Source organism: Lissotriton helveticus, chromosome 11 (assembly GCF_964261635.1).
Source record: "Lissotriton helveticus chromosome 11, aLisHel1.1, whole genome shotgun sequence".
NCBI lineage: Eukaryota > Metazoa > Chordata > Amphibia > Caudata > Salamandridae > Lissotriton > Lissotriton helveticus.
The window spans coordinates 983,763,828-983,787,800 of record NC_136072.1 but is presented as its reverse complement, the minus strand read 5'-3'; the positions used below and the strand labels follow the sequence as shown (position 1 = coordinate 983,787,800).

Genomic DNA, 23,973 nt, shown 5'->3' with positions numbered 1-23,973 from the left:
ATATAGGCACTTTTCCCCAGCTAGTGTGGGGGCATCAGACGGCATTGCATTCATGTAATCAACTATCCCATTGATATATAGTGAGAATAGCGTAGGAGCCATAACACAGCCTTATCTGAAAGAAACAGGTTAGTATTAGATTCCTTACCTTAGAATATCCCCAGGCGTCAGACTGGCTCCGGAAAGTTTTGCGTAGCAGTACCCCTGCGCGTCGGTAGGCGTCGTCCGCAGCTCCGCATCCGTCGTCTGCGCCGTGAGGCGCCGTGATGACGTCGTCGGAGTACTTAGATGCCGCCTCGCGCGCTGACGTCAGCTCTTCTTTTTTCCTCGCCAGCAAGCGCCGATCCGGAAAAGTGGTACCCTTAGTCATTTTTTTACTAAACTTTTTCGATTTTTTGATCTGTTTTTCGAGTCGAACGACTCCATTGGTGCCAGTAGGGATGCCCGGGTTCAAGCCCTGTGCGGACTGCGACCGACTGATGTCGGTTACCGACCCCCATCAATGGTGGCTACATTGTTTGGGGTTCGACGACGATGACAAGTCGTGCCCCGACTGCCGGGCCTTGACGTCGAAGGCTAGGCGGGAGCGGTCCTGTAAGCGCCTCGAGGTCCGGAAGTCAGCCCCGCGCCGTTTGAGGTTCCGGTCCAGGAGGAGGTCAAGGGACAGGTCGCGGGGCCAGAGTCATCACAGCTCGTCGAGTCGACACCACTCGTCGGGCTCCAAGTCTTCAGGTAAGAGGCACAAGAAGTCAAAGCAGCGACACCGCTCTTCTGACTCCCCCCCGACGCTTTCGCGATGCGGCTGGGGGTTCGGGCGATACCGCCCACGTGGCTCCGCTGGAGTCGCAGGCGTCGCAGCCAGCCCCACACCTGCCGGCCCCTTGGCTTAATGCGATGCCGGAGGAGATTCGTGACTTCCTCGTGGCCATGAGGACTGACTTCCCTCCATCGAGGGTTGTCGGCATGCCTTCGGCCCCACAGCCTCGACTGGGGGCTTGGCGGGCCGGCAGCTTCGGCCCCGGGGCCGTCGGGTGCTTCGGCTCCGGCGACGTTGGCGACTTCGGTCCCGACGCCACAAGGCCCCACTGGATCCGGGTCCGGATCCGGGTCGCCGCTGGTCGACCTCACGACCCCTCCGCCAGCGCCGACCCCCAGGGTGTCGCCCCCGACATCGTCCCTGGACGACGTAGTCCCCGATCCTTCCCTCGGACGCAGCATTCGGCGCCGGCCGAAGAACTTTTCTTCTTTGATCGGCTCCATCCTTTGACCATGAATTTCAGGAGATGGAGGACTGGACAGAGGCGCTAGGGGAGGCCAGTGGTCTAGACACCTCGCCTGACACTGGTTTTGGCTTTTTCGGCCGTTCCCTTCTCCAGGACTTTCTGGTGTGATTATTGGTTCGCAGACCCACCTCCGGGGTTGGTATTGCTGGGGTATCTATTCAAAGGTAAGGAATCTAATACTAACCTGTTTCTTTCAGATGCACAAGTTACTTACCTTCAGTAACGATATATCTGTAAGAAACAGTAGTTTACCGAAGGTAAGTAACTTGTGCATCTCACACCTCTTTCAACTGGGAATGATTCAGTAGCTTCACCTTGCCCGCCCCACCTAATTTGCGCGCTATTGTCCTCGTGTAGTCTAATAATCAGAGTCAAGAGCTCAGATGGGAGCCCTAGCTCTCGTAAGGTTAGCCATAACTTGGTGCGGGGGACAAGATTGAATGCTGCCCTGAGATCTACGAAGGCGGCATACAGGCTACCCTTACCTAATGTCACAATCTTCCAGTGTATCAAAACAAATCGAAACACCTGGTCAATGGTGCTAAAGAGCGCGCCAAATCCAGCTTGCAGAGGGGACAAGACCTCAAATTCCTCAATCCATTCCTACACTCTATTAAGCACAAGCCTCCTAATTATTTTCTGGAGACAATCGATTCAGCTGATGGGCCTATAATTCCCTGGTCTTGATTTGTCCCCCTTCTTATAAACAGGTATGATCTCCGCTTTCTTCCAAGAATCGGGTACGAGGGCTCCTTGGGCAATGGCGTTAGACAACAACAGACAGGATGTACCTGCACCATCTGTCTTTATCATATAAAAAGATATCCCCAGGTATGCCATCTGGCCCTGGTGCCTTTCCTGCCAATACAGATTTAAGTGCAGTCTCTACCTTGGTCTTAGTGAATGTCTTGTGCTGATATAGAGCACTCGGAATTTCCCCCTCTCCTTTTGGTAAGATTGATGCGTATTGGGGTTTAAAATAATTCACCCAGTCCGATTGGGAGACGTGATTTTGGGGGCTACAGCCTGGCCCCCGTTGGACCATTTATAAACGTTCCAAAATTGTTTCGGGTTTTTCACGGCACAGGCGTCCTTTTGTCATCCCATAATTTCTTGGCTTTTGACTGACTGCCCTTATAAAATGACTTGGCTTCCCGGACCTTCTTGGGGTCACCCCCTTTAATGGCTTTCCCTAAGGCCTTACGTGCCACCCGACAATCTCCATTATAGCATTGCCCCTCCTTCAATGCAGGTGCCTTTGAGTTCTTCCCTTGCTTAAAAAAAGTAGGAACGTAGGAGTTTAAAAAAGGTATTATGTATACCTATTGAATTTTCTAGATCATTTTTTTCCTCTACACTAACCTCTAAATCATTTATCGCATAATCCATGCTCTGCATGACATTATCTAGAAAGGCCGGCGACTCTACTAACTTTACCCACTTCAGCCGCCTTAGATCATTAGTTGGAACAACCTCACCTAGGTGGTGCCCTACCCTAATTTGGGAACCCTCATTTGACAGTTCAGGTCCAAAGTTCCACACAGTGGAATGTGGTCACTTTTGAGCCTGTCTATGACCATCATATCCACCACAAGGTGCCATAGACCCAGGCTCACCAGAATATAATCTATTCTGCTAGCATGATAGCCATTGTTGAAAGTACTGGCTCCTTGTCTATCTGCCTTGGTACGCCCATTTAGGGCTCTTAAACCCTGTTCCATACAAATATTGTTTAATTGGATAACCACATCTGTCAATCTCCTTACGGGGCTTAACTCCAGCGATGGAACACCCCATTCGATATCTTCTGCTTCTGTCCAGGAACCATCTTCCGTGGTAAGGGGTTCAAAAGTTGTGTTAAAGTCCCCTGCTATTAGTGTGTTTGAAACATCTAATTGCATGTCCAAGAGGTCCTCGAGGGCCACTTAGACTCTCGACCCTTTCCCTCTTTTTCCCCTGACATAGATGTTGTATATGTCTATTGTTAAATGGCCTTGCATGGACACTCTAATGGCCTGTATGTCTTCGCTCTGTGTTGGTAGAACCTGAATATCAACCTCAAGCTCTTGACGTACCCATATAGTCAATCCTCCAGAGGGCCTCCCTTTAGCTCCCATAGTTGCCGCTACAGAATAATTCAAATATCCGACCTTGAACTGGGGTAATTCGGCCCAGGTCTCTTGAAAGAGGCATATATCATATGCCTCTATGAATCCATGCCACTCCTTAGAGCCCATCTTCGTGCTAAGGCCTGCGATATTCCAGCTCAAGATCCTATTTACGGATGATGGTAGGTCAAAGGTCTGGAGCGCTAAATCTTTTTGTGCTGGTAAAGTAACCATTCGCAGAGCACCTTCTGCTTGAAAAGATAGAACCTGAACCTTCTTAGCAATTGGTGCCCGCTTAATAGGTGCATCATTAGTCAATGTAATACTAGGCCCAATAAGCACACTAAGTGTTTCTCTTGGCCCTAGTCAATCATTGTTCTCAAGAGTGGAATCTCCCTGCAATCGGGGTGGTTTCAGTGTAGCCCTGGTATCATAGCCAGGTGGAGAACGTCTGAATTGAATTTTTGAATTCTCCGGGGGGCTAGTGCGGAACTCCAACATGAAGAGATTCTCAACAAGATCTGTGCTTTTTATTGTGAGTTCAATACAATCATAAGACTGTCTAGAGGAAGAAATCCTATGTGTGGCTATTATATCATCCCTAATTACTGAACAGCAACCTCTAACATGCCTTATCCAATGGATAGCTTTGTTATATAAATTTTAAAAGGATTAGGTGAGTTAGGTGTACACTCTCTATTAGGCCCCAAATCAGGTCCTAGGTTCGATAAGCCCCCATAGGGATTGGATTTACGACCAAGCGGCGGATAGTTCGCAATGCCCATTAATGGACTGTATGAAGTAGTGCTATTATTAACTGCAAGGGGGGGTGAGCGCCTTGCCATTGTAGAGATTGCCATGCTCAAACTCTTAATAGCTGAGGCTGAATTTTGAGGTAACTTTGCCCCTCTCACTACTTTATTGCCAACAGAGCCCGTAGTGGCCGGGAGGCTCACCGAAACTTTAGAAATAGTACCTGTAAAGGGTTCTGGATCACTGGCGCACTGGGAGCCACCCTTTCCCTGTGGCTCTACCTCAAATGCCAAAAATGTAACCATAGATAGTATCTCCTCTGATGTACCCTTCATAGCCCGCACTTCAGTTCTCAGCGTTATAACTTCTTGACACATAGTATGCCATTGTATATGTGAGCCTGGGACATTAGCTTGTTCATGTGGAGTTGGAGGCAATTGAATTTGTTCAAGCCTTGGGGGATCCTCTTCGTCCCTGTTCTGCCTTTGCAAGTCCCCAAGTGGTTGGAATCTATTTGTACAAATAACTATTGGATCTGTATGGGCTACGTGATCTTCGCCTAAAGAAAGTTCCCCAAACTCAGTTACAGTCTGTAGACTAGCTCGGGGATCCTTCACCCTTTGGATGTATTTGGTATTTGTTTCTTCCCTGACTTGCAAAACATGTCAGGAATAGTGTGCTTGCTATTCCCTTTTAGGCTAGAGTTATTACTGCTATTAACGTTATTAGCGTGTTTATGGGGAGATGACTCTAAAATGACCTCACATTCATTAATAAGGGTGTCTAGTCGGTCCATGACACAATTGTTGGCAAAAACTTTTGGAGTCTGATTTTCTAGCTTTAAATATAGCCAGGTTTTTAAAATTTTGTATCCGTCACATAACTAATTTATAACTGAAGACTGTTGCACTTTAATCCTTTGCTGTACATTCTTTTAATGTTTTTTATCAAAACGTTAAACTATTTTGTATTTTATCTAATGTACTTTTAAGAAATAACTCATGTTTTCCTATTGGTAAATGTATTAATATGATATGTATGTACTTTTATGGTTTTCTCCTAATTGAAACCGAATAAAGTAAACAATTGAATTGATTTACTAGTCAGACCCTAGTACAGTGTATTATGTGTGCCCAGGGCCTGTAAATCAAATGCTGCTAGTGGGCTGCAGCACTGATTGTGCCACCCACAGAAGCAGCCTGTAAAATGTAACTCAGGCCTGCCATTGCAGAGCCTGTGCGCAGTCTGGGACTGCCATGTCGTCTTGGCAAGTGCACACACTTGCCAGGACATAGCCTTCCATTTTTCTACATATTAGTCACTCCTAAGTTAGGCCCAAGGTAGTCCTGTGGGCAGGGTGCATTGTATGTGAAAGGTAGGACATGCCGTGATGTGTGTGGCATGACCTGATAGTGAATTACTGCAAATTTCGTTTTCACGATTGGAAGTCTACCTGTGACAGAATCGGGATTCAAAGATCGCTGCCCACACTCTGCCTCGCTGCTGGCTGACTTCAGCACCCAGAACCCACTGCTGACAAGGGGAGGAGCTGACACGCGCCTAAAAGTGCGCGCCGCCACGCGGGATTCAAAGATCGCTGCCCGCACTATGCCTTGCTGCTGGGGGACTTTAGCACCCAGAACCCACTGCGGACAAGGGGAGGAGCTGACACGCGCCTAAAAGCGCGCACCGCCACTCGCAACGCAGGATTCAAAGATCGCTGCCCCCACTTTGCCTCGCTGCTGGGGGACTTCAGAACCCACTGCTGACAAGGGGAGGAGCTGACACATGCCTAAATACGCACACCGCCACCCGCGACTCGAGATGTGCCCCGGCCAAGGGCAGGCCCGTCCTTGCCCGTCACTGACAGGATCTGGCAGGGCTGGGCCATTTTCCTTTCGCCCCGCGCCTTGCTGTGGACCTATGTTGGTTGGCGAAGCCTAAGGTACTGTCTTGCTGGTGGTTTGCTCTTTGGTCATTTTGGGCTTGGGACTTACAAACTTTCGTCTATTGGCTCCTATATCTAGCACCGAACACTCTTATGCCTTTTACCATTTAAGTAATTCACTACTAGCATTTGTTTTGTATTTTTTAAGCCTTTAGAGCCTAGAAGTAGTGGGTCTGATAGGGCCTCTTAGCTATTCCCGCTTAGATATTATTAGGAATATCTGTATCCAACTCAAATGGGGAAACGGAAGACCTTGGAAGAGAGTGGGGAGGAAAGTGAGGGGGGGTTAGACGTGACACGAGGAAGAAAGCAAAAAAACTACGGAAAATTGTTGCCCTTTTGGTGTGTGAGGGGTATGTAAGAAACACTATGTGCTTCCAACCATTGTAGGTAATGCACATGACCCCTGAATCAAAAACCCTCCATTGAGTCTCTGAAGGGTGGAACCTAGTGTTTATAGTAAATCAAATAGGCAGCACTTGCATTTTGGCACTGAACAGCAGTGGCACAGTGCCCAAAGTATATAGACCACCAAAATAGAGTCCAACACATAGCAAAAACACAGAAGGCAAAGGAAAAAAATGCAGGAAAGACCCATGCTAATGGTGCCAGGTCTAACATAAAGCTTTTGGCATAGTTTGTTAAATCCTGGTATAGGTTGTAAATAATGTATTTTTACAGATGTTTTATAGGAAACTGGGATTTGATATTTTTAGAAAGTTCTGGTTACTTCAAAAGTACAAGCAAATGTATGCTTGACCTGCATAATAGTGGGGTCTTCTTTAATGTTGCACTTTTTATCTTGAAAGTAATTAATGCACGGAAAAGTATTATGTTTTGAATGTTGGAGGACTGTGGCATTATTATTTTGATCTGATGTTTATTAACAGTATATTTTGAGTAAGGATGAAGTTATTTATTAATTTTTAAGTATTGTCTTGGATTACGTCTACAGGTTTTAATCGCCTGTACTTGTTTAGGTTTCGCCTGCACAGCACTTGCGCTATGTTTGAGAAATCTATTGTTTCAATATAAACTTAAAAAGAACTTAAATCCCGCCTCATCTCTTTCCTGGCTTCTCATTGGTTCCTGTGCATGACGCTTACCTTTCCTCCATTTCTATTGGCTGTAGCGTATTTTCCTGCATGTACCAATGCTTGTTCCTCATCTGCTTCTCTAATCAGTTTCCTGCTGCTGAAATACTGTTAACATTGACTTTGGTGGAACTATATTATCATAAAGTTTTACCTTTTACTATTGCAGCATAGTTATATAACAATTTATCACCCTGCGAGATTAACTGATTTGTATAGAATCACATGATGTTGCGCTGCGCTGATGAGACTCAAACCAGCATCCCCAGCTCTCAAGTCAGCAGCTCTGGCCACTGTGCCACATCCTCTACACTCCCGTGTTATCTGGCAGGGAGCTCTTTCCTTCTCCCGGACGATGATTGATGAAAATAGCTCTTTATTCATTACATAGTTATATGGTCATCAGCCGGATACAGTTCGGTTCCTGTGACAGTGTTCACAGGACCTATGTCTGGGCATCCTTAGTGGGCCGGGTATGCCCAGATGTGTGTCCTTGGCTCCCTGTGTTAAATTTGGACATGAAGATGTTGGCGTAGCTCGGGGCTCCCGAAAAGCCCATAGAGGTACCATTAGATTTCATTAGGTTCTTGCATCACTTAACGACCTATAATTGAAGACTGTCTGTCTGGATGAGCACCATAACCTTTAATACTATTTATTTAAGTTTGAGCAAGATATGTCTATGATATTTATTGTAATCATTAATGTTGTAGATACCCCTAACGAAGGGCAGAATTTTGCCCGAAATGCATTGGGAAATGAAAGTACCACTGTTACCTGATTCACCATGCTGAGAAAATCATCATTACGCTCTTTCTGAAGAAATTCTGCTGAAGACTGAATACAACCAGATTTTGGTTCACCATTTACGTTTGCAATTTTTAGTGATGTTTTGAGCACTTTTGTCAAATATTTGAGCCTATGATTACTAGTTTCATGATTGACATAATATGACTATGGATAAAGTGACTCTTTTGTAGTGCACCTTGAGTTCCCGGACATGTATCCGGGCTGATTTTGTTAACTTATGTATTAATGCGACTGACAGAGCCCCCTACAGGGTGCACACTTGAACTTTAAAGTTCTTTCTGATTAGATTAATGGGTTTAAATTAGATTATTTGAGTGCACTTGTGCTGTATTCTTACTTTTTGGTTATCCAATTTTGAGAAATGTGGCATTTTCTTGCCATACCTATTTGATGCCTGCAGCCGATTACTTGGTCACATGACTGGGTGTAGTTGCATTTGAACTTTGTTTGTTCCTCTCAGACAAGCCACACAATAGAGGGATTAGGCGTACCTGGATGGGCCATCGCTGGTAGGATGGTGAGACGGAGCTGGACACAGCCCCAATTGCAACTGCATAGGCTGCGCCCTGCCTTTACAGAAAGGATTTCTTACCCCTGCATTGTTCATGCACACAGCCAAGAGCCAGGGCAGGGGAAGCAAGAAACTTCAAGCACTTCAATGGGATTTCTCTAGAAGTTTCTAATACTTAAAAGAAAGTGCCAAGTCTAAGAATAGGAGGACCTTCAGACTCTCCCTTCTGTTCACTTTTTGGACCTTCGGAAGAACTCTCAGAGGACTGGCTGCTACTGTGGCCTGCTGTGTACTTCAGAAGACTAATTTGCTGCACCTGGAAGGACTACTTTTCTGCTGTAGCCTGTCGTGAACCCTCAGAGGCCTGCCCTGATGCTCGAGTCTTGTGCCACAGCTGAACCCAGGATTATCAGAGTGACTCCAAGGGCTAGTTGGCTGGCCTCCTGATCAGACCTCATGGACAGAAAAGTCACCAACCATCTTGAAGCTGCACCTGGACCTAGCCTAGGTGTGCTGAGTGTGTCCTACCCCCTTCCCCCACACAAGTGGTGCCCTTACAGTTCCAGACCTTGCTGGTGTGCTACAGGTGCCTAGATAGTCAAAACATTTGGGAAATACCGCTCTGAGAACTGAGAGGAGACTGGGACCAACCTGCTTGGCTATGCACCCAAGGTGCATCGCCAGTCGGCCTGATTTTGTGGCAGCTCCCACTAAGTTCTTCTCTGCAGCAGCAAACCCTGTTCAGCGGCCCTTCGCCACATTGGTATCCGGCCTCATGGAAAGCTCATCGGCTACAGTATCATCCCTCTGGAGATTTCCCACTTCTAAAAAAGAGACTTAAGTCTGAACATTGAAATCTTCACCACAACTTCATTAGCTAAAATTGTTTTGTTAGTGGCTGTGTGAAGCATCACAGTTACATGGCAACTTCGAAGTTTATTTACTGCGTTTCACACTGTGCACCGCCATACATGGGCAGTTCTCGGGACAGTTTCAAAATGCACTTTTGCAATTCTTGGTGGATTCTGTATTCACACATATGGTCAGACAAGGTGGAGGACCCAGGGTTTCTTTGTAAAATATCTTTCAGGTTACTGGCATTGGGCAACATGCAATATGACTTTTCTTAAATCATTCCAAAAGGAAGATTTGATGGGCAGTGCGTTTCACATCATTCATACCACATCAATGGGAAACAGGTGGCAGATGCTCTATAACCTATGAAAAACATAGACGTACTATTTTGTGCTCATGTATTCTTCCGACGTCGGTTTGGTGGGCAAACGTGCAATAATTGACATTCAGCTTATTTGTGATTTTTTTCTTAAATAGCGCCTTTAAACTCGTGGAGCAATTTCACTCTTTAGCATCGTACATATGGACATTATTTCCATTAAATATGGTATAGCACTTCCAGCTGGTACACCATCATACCGACCATCTGTGTGTGGTTTGTAAAGATTTGACTATATTGCGCTTCCTTGTAGCTGGCCTTCAATCAATCTTTGGGACCTTAAAGTGTTTTGTTCAGTATTTAGAGCTCACCATCGATCTGGCTCTTTTTACCTGTAGCACTATGTTAAACATCAGAAACCCTCAAGATAGTTATTCTCTGCCTAATATCTACTATCTATATATTGATTCATCTTATAACAACAAAGCTCGAGCAACAGAGCCTTATTGCGCAATTACTTGCCCCCAAAAAGGGTCGATTACAATAGCATTGCATCTGATGATAGAAACATGAAAAATCAATTCTAGAACATTAACTATGATTTGTGGTATACTTCGAGTGCTGAGATCCTATAGGATAAATGAAAGCTCATTCTTTTGAAAGTAAACAAAACGAGTCAGTGTCAGTGAGGCATCTGTGACTTCTCTGGCATATCATAAACTCCTGAGGCCTAATCCAGTATTAAGGCAGCTTCACCATTTTACAGGGCTATTATTATTATGTAAATGAATAGTTTCTTCTTTCAAATGAAAATGTTTGAATATTTAATTGTTGCATATAAAATAGAGTAAACTTCACCTAGATCTAATATTTCTGCGTCTAACCTTGTATTTTGTCCATAGATTCTCGATTCAGAGCTCTTTGAACTAATGCATCAAAATGGGGACTACACTCATTTCTATTTCTGTTATCGGTGGTTTCTTCTGGACTTCAAACGAGGTAAGTACCGCTAGTAACATAGTAGCTCAATTACTCTTGGTCAGCATAGATTTAATTTATATCAAAGAGTCGCCTTCAGATTCCAACGTTTGACAAAGATACCAATAGCTTAATAGAAAAATCTATATGAAATAACCATTCTTTGGTGGCAAGCTTCATTATTGTTGCCTGCATAGGGTCAAAATAACAAATAAGACCGTAGTGATATTGTTGAACTAAAATAGTTCTTAAAACGTCTGATATGTTTATTTAATTGTGAATTCTCAGAATAGAACGACAGTGTAACCTTCCTCTATGCACATTAGCAATGAATGCTACATTGATTAATTCATACATTAAATTTATAGTATTTCTAACAAACATTGCCAGCTACAGTTCTGAAATATTTTCACCTTTCTGGGGGGAGAAGACGTAAGCAAATGACAGACAGGACGTATTGGGTTTCAAAATATTTACAGTTAATGAAAATCTGCCTTTCTAGAAGAGTGCTCATATTAATCAGTCTTATCTGAGCAACAATGTACTCTGATCCTGACTCCAGCCATACATATGTCAATATGTTCGTTAATCAGGGCCCCTATTTCTGACCAAGTGGTGTCCTATCACAGTCAATCTAGTGTGCACTAGGCATACTCGTCAGGAGTTTGAATAATGTTTTCATAAAGAAAAAAGTCAACTGCTTGGTGTAAAACCATATATTAAGGTATTTTCTAGAATTCATGTTAAAACATTTGTTTTTACAACAGAAGGGTCTACTATGTCATTAGGAAAGAGTAAAAAAGTCATACCAAAGTGTCATGCTAACTGGTTGTATTTTTGTGTTTCTCTTTCTCCTTCCCACAGAACTTGTTTATGACGACGTTTTTTCAGTCTGGGAGACTATTTGGTCTGCGAAACAAGTCTCTTCTTCCCACTTCGTCCTTTTTATAGCCCTGGCTCTGGTGGAAGTTTATCGAGACATTATTCTAGAAAATAACATGGATTTTACAGACATCATAAAATTCTTTAATGGTAAGACCTCATTTCAGACGAAGAAGATATAGTAACAAATGTTAATGGACCATTGAAGAACTTTGGACATGCATTTGCAGTTTACCAGAGCATACATTGTGTTCATACACTGCTTTTTATTACATCTAATGAGTGCAAGTCATAATTTGTGGATATCAGTACCACGTTTTGTTTTCATTTATTTGTTAATGTTACATTTGTAACATGCTACGTGCTACTGAGGTGGTTTTATAGAGTATGAGAAAGAAGCACCAAGAAGGTCAACAAGCTGTGTCAGGGAATGGGCAAATTTCCAATAAACCAAGTCTGGGTCAAATGTATAGCTGGCAGGACTGCTCAACGTGTTAAACCCTTGAATCCCTGTAAAGCCATCTCAGTCTTCCATCCCCCTGCGTTCTATCAACTCCTAACCCAAACATATTTTTTTGAATGAGGGCAAGTGGGAGCAGCTATGTAGAAACTTCGGACACACCCAATTCACCGCAGTTAAAATATAAATTAATTGATAATTGCAGTAATTGAATGAAATCACACTATCACAAAAGCATCAGTAACAACCCTTAACAAGTGCATAATTTCAAAGAATAATCAGTCAGTGGCATGAGAGTGCAGACAACATCCCCTCCAAGTCTCATGGGAGACACACTGGTTCACGCAACCAGGAGACTAGAAGCGCAACTAGTTGAGCTCATGCAGCAGTATTCTTTATCCTGCGCACAAAGACTTATAGATGTCAAGAGTTAGATCCTTTCATAGCTCATAAATTGACAATCATTTGTATTGATCAATTGTGCAGGATGACGTGATCATTCTAGTCTGTCTCTATACTCTGTGATGTGACTGCATGACAAACTGAATCTGATTTTAAATAACCATTCATGGCTGAAGCATATACCAATTCTTCCTTCTCTTCGCCTTTGGTATCAATTTAGTGTTTCAAATTTCATAACTCAAGTTTCCATTTTTAACAGTAATCTATATATCTAGGTGAAATCAGGTTGCTCTGTTTACCCCATCCCGCCCTGAAATATTCTTGAACTTTGGTTGACTATTTAGGGGAAAAGAAAATCCGACAAAATATTTTGCTTGCCTTCGAAATCATTGGCACTGTATATGCTAGTAAAGGCTACACATTTAGAAAAAGATCCAGTAAGTACAAAATGTATTTTTTCACACACACGCGCACACACACACACACACACACACACACGTATTTACCCTTGCATAACTTCGACATTCCAACACAGCATCCTATACGCTGTGTGAAAAATAAGTTATTACTTTTATTATGTAGTAAAAAATGTTACACTAGCAAAGCAAAAAGTTCAGGTACGCAGTTGAGTGTTGCTTTAAATCTTCATTCATTCTCTTTCATTGAAAGAGCAGAAGCAAGGGCAGACTCCAGGTTTATTGAAAATTAAGTGAAAGCGTAAAAAAGACCGTTTGTAGAAACCAATGGTGATTCCTTTTAATTTCAGTTAATTGATGTCAAACCCAAATTATGTGTAACTATTTTAAATAGCAGCTGTACAAAGGCAGCATTGAAAACTAACCCACAACATTGCTCCGAATTTGCTCAATTTTTATGTATAAAGGTCTTCATTTGCAATATTCAAACACTTAAGAGATGCTGCTTGCTTAACACCTTCACTAGAACATTAGGCGAATTCCTAGGGTGGCAAGAGGGGACTGCATCTTACTTTCAGTGTGTGAATTAACCTCTCCGCATTCAAACAGCATTGCTGTACTCCCTGACTGGTTCAAAACAGGCACTCCTTCGTGGAAATAGATGCTTTCTAGATCACCTTACACTAAAAAGGTAACACTTACTTAAAAAAAAAAGCTTTCTATTAATCCTTGTGAGCTGATATTGATCAGATTCAATTGGTATCCAATGACAACACTTACACCTTCATTATGCATGTTTATATGGAGATTAGGGACCCTAAGATCAAGTGACTCCTAAACCATTTTTTGGGGTTTGGGTCTGAAACAGAAGATTAGTTCAGCAACCCATGTGGATGAACAAATTTCATGCTGGATCCTTAATAATGAAAATCTTCCAATCGTAAAGACCACATTCTCACAACAAAAGTATACGTTAGACATATCACTCACAGATCTCCTTTCAGTTGCAATGCTCTTTCAAAAACAAAAAAACCCAAAACAAAAGAAGCTGGTGAATGGTATCATTTCAAGAATATAGAACAGGTAGAAATTAATCCTTTGGTAGACAGCTCGGAAAAATAGGCCATATGAAAAAACATTTTTAACTGTTTTTATTGGATTTTTGTTAACATGAAATCATACAGTTATAGCTTTTATCGTGTAAAAACACACATTTTGGTCAATATGCAAATGTCATACTTTCCTCTTGACAGCTGTACAAGACGTAGGAATGCGTTCACAGAGTTCATAATGTCTTTGCGATACTTGCGTCCATGCTCGTAAAAAAACAGTAGAACAGGGCCTACATCTCTAATAAAACAGGTCTTGATTTCCAGTCAGACATGCATCATGAGGGTGGGTTATAGTGTTTGTTAAAACAACGGCACCAGGATTACCAGAGCAAGACCTGCGAAGTGTGTTTCCCAGAGCACCGGGAGAGGATGGGGAAGTAGAGAGGGAAAGGTGATGTAGGATGTATAGACTGCGGTGCAGATGAGCATTGCATAGTGCTAGCACTAAACTTCCTGCATCTCTGTAATGGCCTCAGGGGTGGCTGCTAGGCATGCGAGAAGATAAGTTCTGAGGGGATCCCAGATGTCCCTGGGACGTGAAGCCAGGGAGAGCAATTCTGCATAGGTAGTCAATTGCTCTTGACAGTATATCAGGTCAGTGAACCAATCCTTGAATTTTGGCGCTCGCCCCCTGCCCCATCTGCAGGCCACGCAGCGTTTAGCCATTAACAAGGCAGTGGCGGGGTAGCGGCGGTACGACTTAGCAATACATGCAGTGTAACCCAAAAGGCGACCAGCGGAGTACGTTCCAATGAAAGCATAGTCATCTGGTCTAGGGCAGTAAAAACCTGTTCCCAGTATACACCTACCCCCGGGCACCCCAAGCCAAGTGAAGAAAATCGACCCCTGGTGCCCTGCATCTATCACAGTGGTCCGGGTCGCTCAATTTGTACTTATACATTTTGACAGGGGTGTAATAGAGACAAAGCCGGAATTTAAGTGCGTAATACGCAATCTGATGCTTGCTGAGATTTGTTGTGTTTGCAGGTCGCAGTATGCCCACTGTTCATTGGTAAGCGCGTGTCCTAGCTCTGAGTCCCAGTGCGCACAAGAGGGGCAAGGTGATGCAGTCTGGAGCGTGCGTATGGTGTGGTATAGTGTGGATACCATATGACTTGGAGAAGCTGCGCTGAGCATCTGGTGCAATGGTAACAACGGGGGAGGCTCTTGGGGAAAGTCTGGGGTAATAGATCGCATGCCTTGGCGGAGCCTCGCGTAAAGGAATACATCCAGGGAAGATGGCTGCCCTTCAGGGATTATTTGATCTAGTGTCTGAAATTGTAAGTTGCTATAGAGTTCACCCCATGTTTCGGAGTGGGTCCGCGCTAAAAGCCTGTGAAATCCCCCCTCCTGGAGCAGTTGCATACGAGGATGGTATGATAGTGGGAGCAGTGGCGAGTAAAGAATGGGGCACTGCAGTAGAGCCAAGATGCGGTTCCAGGCTGCGATCGTGCAGGAGATCGTAGTGGGTGCCTCATCCGGTGATTGGGGGGCTTTGTATAGTGCGCCATCTAGAGGTGTAGGATCAGCCAACCATTGCTCCACAGCGACCTGCGGCATATAGCGGGGGGTGGACCCAGTAATAAGCGTAGTGCGCTTGTGCGCATATGTAGTAGAGTTCAAAATTCGGGACGTCGAATCGCCCCCAGAGAGTGAGGCCTGGTGAGTATGTTCCATTGCAGCCGTGGTTGCTTGCCTCCCCATACTAACCTGATCATCTCAGAGCGCAGCGCCTTAAAAAAATGCCTTCCGGGGTGATAGGGGATATTGAGAGACAAATACAAAAGTTGAGGGAGAACCACCATTTTGATCAAGGAAGCGCAACCCAATAGAGACAGAGGCACGGCTATCCAACGGGTAATGCTATCTGTAATGCGATCTAGGGCAGTACAATAGTTGAGGCGCATCAGTTCCTCCCTATCTCTGGTGATGCAGATACCACATATCCGAGTGACAGCACTCCAGCGGGAAATCTAGGGGAAACTACTGAGCCGCAGGAGTGAGTGAGAATATTTGCGACTTACTCCAGTTTATTTGTATCTCAGAGAGTTTCCCAAATACAATGAATTCACGCAAGAGCGGGTTTATGTTTTCCTGCGGATCCCTGACATACAGAATAATATCATCCGCATAAAGCTAAAGCAATATTTGGCGTAGTTGGCAACGCAGTGCCTTATCCTGATGATGATGGCGTAAGTTTGCCCCCAAGGGCTCTACAGCTATGGCAAAGAGCAACGGTGGAGAGTGGGCACCCCTGTCTCGTGCCTCTGGTAATGGGGAAGGCAGCAGATTGGTGGCCATTGAGAACTTTGGCAGTGGGGAGTTGGTATAAAAGTCTGATCCAGGAGAGAAACAGTGGAGGGAAGCCCATTCGCTGTAGGATTCCCGAGAGGTAATCCCACTCAACTGAATCAAATGCCTTTGTGGTATCCAGGAAGACCGCCGCCAAAGGCAATTGGGGATCAACGGTTATGTAGGATAGAAAAGAGGGTATGGAGGTTGTGTGATGTTGCACGCCCCGGGATAAAGCCCGCCTGGTCTGGGAGAACCAACATCTCCATTAACAAGGTTAAGCGGTTGGCTATAATTTTAGCTAACATTTTGGTATTGCAGTTGATAAGAGACAGCAGCCTGTAGTAGTTGCAATACATGGCTGGTTTCTCAGGTTTAAGTAGAGAGGTGATGAGAGCTTCCCTCATGGAGGGGGGAGTATGCCAGCGTCAAGGGCATCCTCATACACTTCCTTAAGGATGGGGGCTAAGAGGTCCATATATATTTTGTAGAATTCGATGAGGAGTCCATCTAAAGGCCATATGAATCTTCTGTTTTAGGATTGGTCAACCAATTTCACTTGGGTCAAACAGAGTGACTAGTTCACATGCCACCTATAAAATCCCAGAGATCTGGTATTGGCTAGCTGGTGCATTGGTTATTTTTTTACTTTGGAAACGTGTTCTTAAAATATAAAATACAAATTAATAAAAAATCTGTCACTGCCTAAACGTGGCACCTATATGCTTTCTAAAAAATACAATGAAATAAAAATGAATTTTCATGTATAATTTTAATAGAACAGTTTGGGTGCTTCCTAGCAGGCAGGTGTACTAAGAGCTTGTATGGAAATCTTTTTAACTTTTAATACCTGCAAGAGGAAAATATGATTCCTATTGGAGCAAAGCACAGGTACTAATGTCTATAAATTACTTTACATTGTAGGCATAGGTTAAACAAACAATTATTGGTTTAAAAAATTGAAAAAGAATAACACTGGAGGCCTTTAAAACTATTGGCACATCAGCAATGTCACCCAGGTGCACTTCCTTTTAAGTGCATGAGCACATGTGATCATTAAATAATTCATCACTCACCATGAAAGTTAACTAATGGCCAACATGGGCTGACCATATTTCTTATATTGCATGCTTTAGTAGACAGAAGCAAAGTGTAAAAGAAGGTTTTAACAGACTAATGCATGTAGAGTGCTGACCCACAGACCCTGGCCCTCTGTGTGTGTTTATTTTTAAGAATGAATGTTTTTAATTACATTAGGCGTGTGAGGCAACTAAAGCAGTCTGTAAGCCTGGCCTAAAAAACAGTAATACAGTATGCCATAACTGTAGGCCTGGCCTAAAAAACAGTGATACAGTATGCCATCATTGTTTAAACCCATTTTATTTGCATTTCAACATGCAGTATACAAAAACCACCAAAATCAAGGTTCACTGTACCTCATTGCCTTCGTCTAGTCATAAGAAAATATTACTAAACTGGTAGACTGCCCCCTCATCATATATAAAGTAATACGCCCTATGTATAATTTACTTATACATGTGTCCTTGGTTGGTATCAATAAATTTGCCGTGTGGTATTTTAATTGGCAATTTAAGTAAATTATTCTTTATTATTCTTTTTATAAAAAATCCAATTCACTCTTCAGTATTTGTTTTGTTTTATTTGGAAGATAAATTCAAATTTTCAGCTCATCAAACTATCTGTATTAAAAAGAATAGGGATTAGTTAAGTGCATTTGTTTCAAAATCAGATTTCTCATACATCAGATGGCATACATTAGGGCTAGATATGTTTTCCAATAGCTTACATATCGCTGCCTCATTACATTTCTATTTTAAAAGAAAATCTCACAAAAATCATCATTAAGTGATGCAAGTATATCTCAGTGTCAATATCTGCCGTTATTGGTAACTTATTAAAAAAGGATCCTGAGTTTGGAATTAAAAAGATGCAGCATGGGAACCCTCTCAAGAACCAGTTGGGCAGTCGTTCATCATATCAATACATCTGCTAGTGTGTTAATCTCCACAGTGCTCCCTTTAGGGACCCTATATTTTGTTCTACTTTTAGGGCATCGATATCCTACACCTTTATACAGAAATCTTTCCACTACCACACAGCAGTTTGTTTGACCACCAGGGCATTAATGCTGACGTCTCAGAGTGATCTCTTCTCCAAGGTTTTTATCATGTCATGCAACCACGAGCCCCAGGTTATGATGTAGTTTATTGTATTTTGAGTGGTTTCTCCCCATATGGCCATCAGTGCAAGTTTGGCCTTTGGTCGTAACACTAGTACTAGTTAATTATTCAGGCATTGAACAATATCTTGCCAGTATTTCGTCACTTTAGGGCACACTATGAAAGAAGTCTCCCACCTGCCCATCATTTTAAGACCAGCTTCAGACTCCATTTTCCCATCTTTTTCAAACTAGTCCATATATAATAGAACCACTTTTAATTGGACGAGCATTAAATCTGTTTGAATCACTGCCTCTCTTAGGTACTGTAGAATGTCTTCCCAATCCATTTCAATCAGGTCGTCATCCACTTTTTCTTTAGTTTATGAAGGGAATTGTTAATAATATTTTTTCAAGGAGTCCGCTGTTCAGACCAGCTATTCTGAAAAATCCCTGACTTATTTTGGGGCTCCGTCAGTTATCTAGGCATCCCTTTTTGCACAAGCTCTCAGATATTTGAATAACTGCTTAGGCTTAAGGATGAACAGCTCAACCATCTATGCGAAAGTCTTCAATCCCTTAGGCCCTCAGACATCTCCCAGTGTAGCGATGTCTAATATATCCCAAGCAAAGAACCCAAGGAACGCATTTATTTCACTCCATTTGTGTGTCTTCCAGAAGAAGGTGTAACTAGTCAATGTATCCAAACCTTCTGATAGCCGCTATCCATGTCCAATCGCCATGGCTGTGTGTTGTCAAGCCCCCTTGTCTCCCTCCCTTATAAAGTGCATCCTGGTATCCTGCTTCTCCTATTGCATGTCTGTTCTCATCAATGGTTCCTCTTTGGGTGCAAAGGGCAAATCATTTATTACCATTAGATGGGTTACTCAGAAGTTCTTTTGTAAGTCTGAAAGAGGTATTCCTCCATCGGGCACTCCTCTAGTCAGTTTACTTACTCCACTTAGAGCCCCCATCCTATAACACTGTACAGATTAAAGCATTAAAAGCTGTGAAAGAAAGAAACCCAATGCATGTATTTTGCAGCATATGTAGTAAACAGGGTAGTAATTCCATTTTATTTAGAGTGATAGTCCAGTAGTGAGGGGCAACAACCTCCAATGATGGGCACCTCTCTGTAAATCTGATAGGATCCTATACAAGTTGTATTAGTGGAAGTCATCTACACTCCTTTTGTGATATATTCCCAGGCATTGAATCCATATGTTTGAAAACGAAAAGTAGCAGTGTATCCTGCAGTTTGGTCCCAGGCTGATCATGGATATAGCACAGACTTATGCCATTTAAGATTAGAGCACAAGTATTCTCCAAACCGCCTAAATATGGAAAGGATGCTTTTTATTATTGTTGTAAGGGACCCTTAACTCATTCTGCTTGCACAATAGCATCCTTGTTCCTAAAGTTCAGGATGCAAGTGATGAACTCTCCAAGTATGCCTCGTTCCAGAGAAGCAAGCAGGGAGGCCCATCAGTAGATTTAATACTGGTGATTCCACAAAAGGGTACACAATTCGACTCTGTAGGAAATGACCTTCGTTTGTGTGGTGTAATTCCAGATATTCGCCCTGTCTGCTTTTGCAAGCTTTAGAATTCTCGCATCCTATCCCTTTTTATCATTAATGGAGTACCTGTGCTCCACCTTGTAACATTGTTGACTTGGTATACTCCTAATTTGGCAAATTTGACTTGCTTATAAGTCCCTTATATAGGGTGCAATGTATACTCCGGCCCTGGAAGTTAAATGCCGAAAGTGGACTGCAGTTCTGCCATCCACTACTCTGGCAGCACAAAAATATCTTCAGACCTACCATTGTAGTCTGGTTGAAGCACTGTAAAAGTTGCAATTCAACCTGTCAATATAAGCCACTTTGATAGGTCTAATTCTTCTTTTTAAATATTAATAAGTCAACTCTAAGTAGGACTTCCAGTCCACAAGGCAGTGTGCAAGGAATTTAAAAGTAGGGCATGTAGCAATGTAATGTTAACTTGTCTCTACAGGTACTAGCACTAAAAAGCTGTTTTTACCTTGGAAAGGTTGGCTGGCCCACAGAGAAATAGTAGGAAGAAATATTAAATACTGGTATGGGGGTCTTAGGGTAGGGATCAGCTAGAAACTGAATTCAACAATTCTTTTTAATATTTATCAAAAGCCCAATCTAATAGAGTCTAAATTTTGGTAAGTATTTTCCGAAAAGTAACTATTTTCCCTGTCTGAAAATCGTATAGGCTAATTTATTTGCGCCTTCAACTTCCAGCTGCTGAAGGGCAACAAGGGGCATATGTAGGTAATCTCCATTTTGCGATTCTGAAATAGCGATTTTTAAGGAATCACTATTTGAGAATCGCAAAATGGAATGTAGGTAATAATTCTCCATTTTTTGCGATGACCTAATATTCCTTAATTGCGATTAGCAAATTGCGAATCGCAATTAAGGAATGAGTGTCCCATTCATTTCTATGGGCGTAGAGACCCATAGGAATGAAGGGGGATACATTCTCAAATTGCGATTTTCTATGAGAAAATCGCAATTTGAGAATCGCACATCCAAGGGTGCCAGGGTGTCCAAAGGACACCTGTTGCACCCCTGGAATGTGCCGGTGAGTACATGTGGCGCACACATGTACTTACTGGAATGTGCCTGTAAGTACATGTGGCGCACAGACATGCCCTAAGGGCATGTCTGTGCGCCACATGGCACTTTGATTTTTTTTTTTAAATGCATTTTTAAAGGAAATCGCAAAATACCATCTACTTGGAGTAGGTGGTATTTTGCGATTCCTTAAGCCTGAATCACATTTTTTAATTGACTCCTACATAGCATTTAAGGAATCGCAAAATTGCGATTCCTTAAATGCTTGAGCAAAATAAGGAATCGCAATTTTTGCGATTCATTATTTTGCTAATATGCACCTACATAGCAAAATGCCGTTTGCGATTTGCAAACGCCGAAATTCGCCAAATTTCGGCGTTTGCGAATCGCAAACGGCTACCTACATATGCCCCTAAATGAGGTATGAAAACTGCTCACAGAGCAGGGACAAATGCCTGGGTGCGAGCAAGTGTTTTTGTTCCTTTAGCAGGAGGACCCTTTGGTCTGTGCCCAGGAACTTAATTTTCTTCAAAGGGGTCTTCCCTGTCACAGGCAGATGCCACACACCTGCACAGACCCCTTCTTTAGTTCCCCCAGTCAGGCAGGCACCAATTCCAGTGGGAGGAGAGGTTCCACCAAAACTGGATTGGAGTGACCACAGAGGAGGGGCTGCTCATTACTCTGGCCCTACCTGTATGTGGGCACACAGGGCCTGTACAACGGGGGAAGGGTTTCACAATTTTGGAGTTTAAGAGTGGGAAGCACTGTGAGATTGTTTGCAGTAGGGCAGACTGGAACTGCTGGAAAATTGGGTAGGGTTACCCCTGGGATCTTTTACCCCATTGGGTAGGGAGGGGCCAGGATTCACCCCTCGAACAAGCCAAAGGTGTAAATGTGACATCCCCTGGCACCCTCTTCAGAATACTGCTGATCCTTAGGAATATCCTAAGAGGACAGCCTGTGGTCTGAGACCTTAGAGACGTCTTGAAGGACTGGTCCTGCTCCCTCTTGTACCCAGCACAAGAAAGTAGACTCCAATAGTCATATTCTTGTTCAAGCTGCACAGATGCAGCAAGCTACAAGAGTCCTTTCCTGCAGATTCCCAGCTGACCAGTTCCAACTAGACCTGCCCTGGGCCCTGCTGTTGGCCTCTGCTATTCCTGAAATCTTGGAACCCTTGGCAGTGTTTGGCTGGACTTCTCGTACGATCCCATTGCCCCTGGGCTGAAGATTAATTTTTCCCAGCTCAGAGCTTTTCCGCAGCAGTAAATCCAATTAAGCAGGACCTCTCGTAGAAGCTGTGAAGCCTCATGGAACCTTCTTTGGCTACAGCCTGCAGCCTTGCCCCACTCAAGGATTCTGAGCTCCAAAAAGTGACTGGGTGCGGATGTAGAACTTTGACCCGGTGAAGGTGCCAAAAGTATCTGTCCAGTGAGAGGTCATGTAATTCGAATTTCTCCCTTTCAATTTTTTTCCCACCAAAATCTGTGCTTCACTAGGATCACAACCAACAGCTATCTGACCTCATGGAGCAATCTTCTACTAGAGCTTTGCCCCACTGAATATTTTGGACTTCCATTTACTACTGGACCAATTTATATATTGGCTGTATAGATACTCCGCTGCGACGGAGTATCTATACTGCTAAGATAATGATCCGCCCCCCCGACTTAGATGTGGGCGACCATAGGTTTAATCATGGCAGAGACAACTCAGTCTCCGCTGTGATTAAACCCCTCTGACAGCCCTGTGGAGGAAGGGCCATCAGAGTAAGACCTCTAATTCTGCCCACTCGCTTATGATGGGCAGACACACAGGTCAAATTGGTCGCCCCATCAGGGAGATGACCCCCATGGTGAGGGGACCATTTTCCTTTAATTGTAAAAAAGAAAACCCTGTTTCAGGATTGTATTTTGGAAAATAACAAAAGAAAACCGTTTGGTGCAGGGCTCCGTCCTGCTGCTGGAGCGCTGCATCAAACTTCAAAAGGCATTTACCAGAACCATTGTGATGACAGTCCCTGCTAATGCTTTATAAATGACCGCCAGCTTGCTGGTTATTTATGAATTCAGTAAGCGACATCTCTATCAGGGCGACAGAGTCATTTCCCCCATCTCCCTGGCGGAGAAACAGCACACCGTCCGAAATCTAAATCCGGCCCTAAGTCTCAAGATTAAACCTCTGACTGGATCGAACCTGGTTTCTATGTGCAACTTGTGCTCCCTCACGGTCTGCCTCAAATTGTGTCTAGGTCTACTGCTCCGGGAAAGCCATAGCAGTTCACTGTGGTAGGCACTTTAATGCTTTTTGGCACAGTTTTCATTTAACACTTCATCTCTCAAGTTATAAGTTGTTTCTGCAGAAGTGCTCAAAGAGCAAATCTTTGCATATCTTCCCTTGGTGGTTTGCAATTTTGTTTTTATATTTTTTTGCCATTAAAATTGATACCAAATGAAATTGCAATCGGTGTCTAAACTGTGCTGTCATACCGGCCAGACCTCAGTGAAAATATTAAGCAAATCGATATAGTAACAAAAATGTATACAACAGAATCTATAGCCATTGAAGCCACATACTAATTGTTGGAAGGTGAATTTTTGGTAGGCATAAGTATGCACCTACCACTAGCAATAAGGCCACCAACGCAAAATAAGGTCCTGTCAAGGTCTCTGTACATTAGCCACTGGCTCAACCTTTGGTAGCTGGCTGCGAGCAGGCAGGCTTAACTTGGGAGCAGGTGTGTAAAGCATTTAAAAACAGCATTACATTAAATAAGTACGAAACACACAATAAAAATCCACGCCCAATTTATAAAAATAAGAAATATAAAATCCTATGTAGGGAGCCAGAGATATGAATTTTGAAAGAATAATCTTTTTCTAGTACTTAAAAGCACTTACATTTAGAAATTGTTCTGAAGGATTATCTCTCGTGGTCGAGCGAATCTCCTCTTGGTTGGGATT

General features: G+C 43.3%; 1 protein-coding gene across 2 annotated transcripts in view; it reads left to right on the top strand.

Annotated features, from left to right (window-relative positions):
- The window catches only part of SGSM1 (small G protein signaling modulator 1), a 1,153,128-nt gene that overhangs the window by 1,094,860 nt on the left and 34,295 nt on the right, over positions 1-23,973 (top strand). For both annotated transcript variants that reach the window (XM_078667338.1, XM_078667339.1), the window contains 2 exons: positions 10,584-10,680; positions 11,524-11,691. In XM_078667338.1, coding sequence (XP_078523464.1) covers positions 10,584-10,680; positions 11,524-11,691 — 265 coding nt within the window. The remainder of the gene's footprint in view (positions 1-10,583; positions 10,681-11,523; positions 11,692-23,973) is intronic.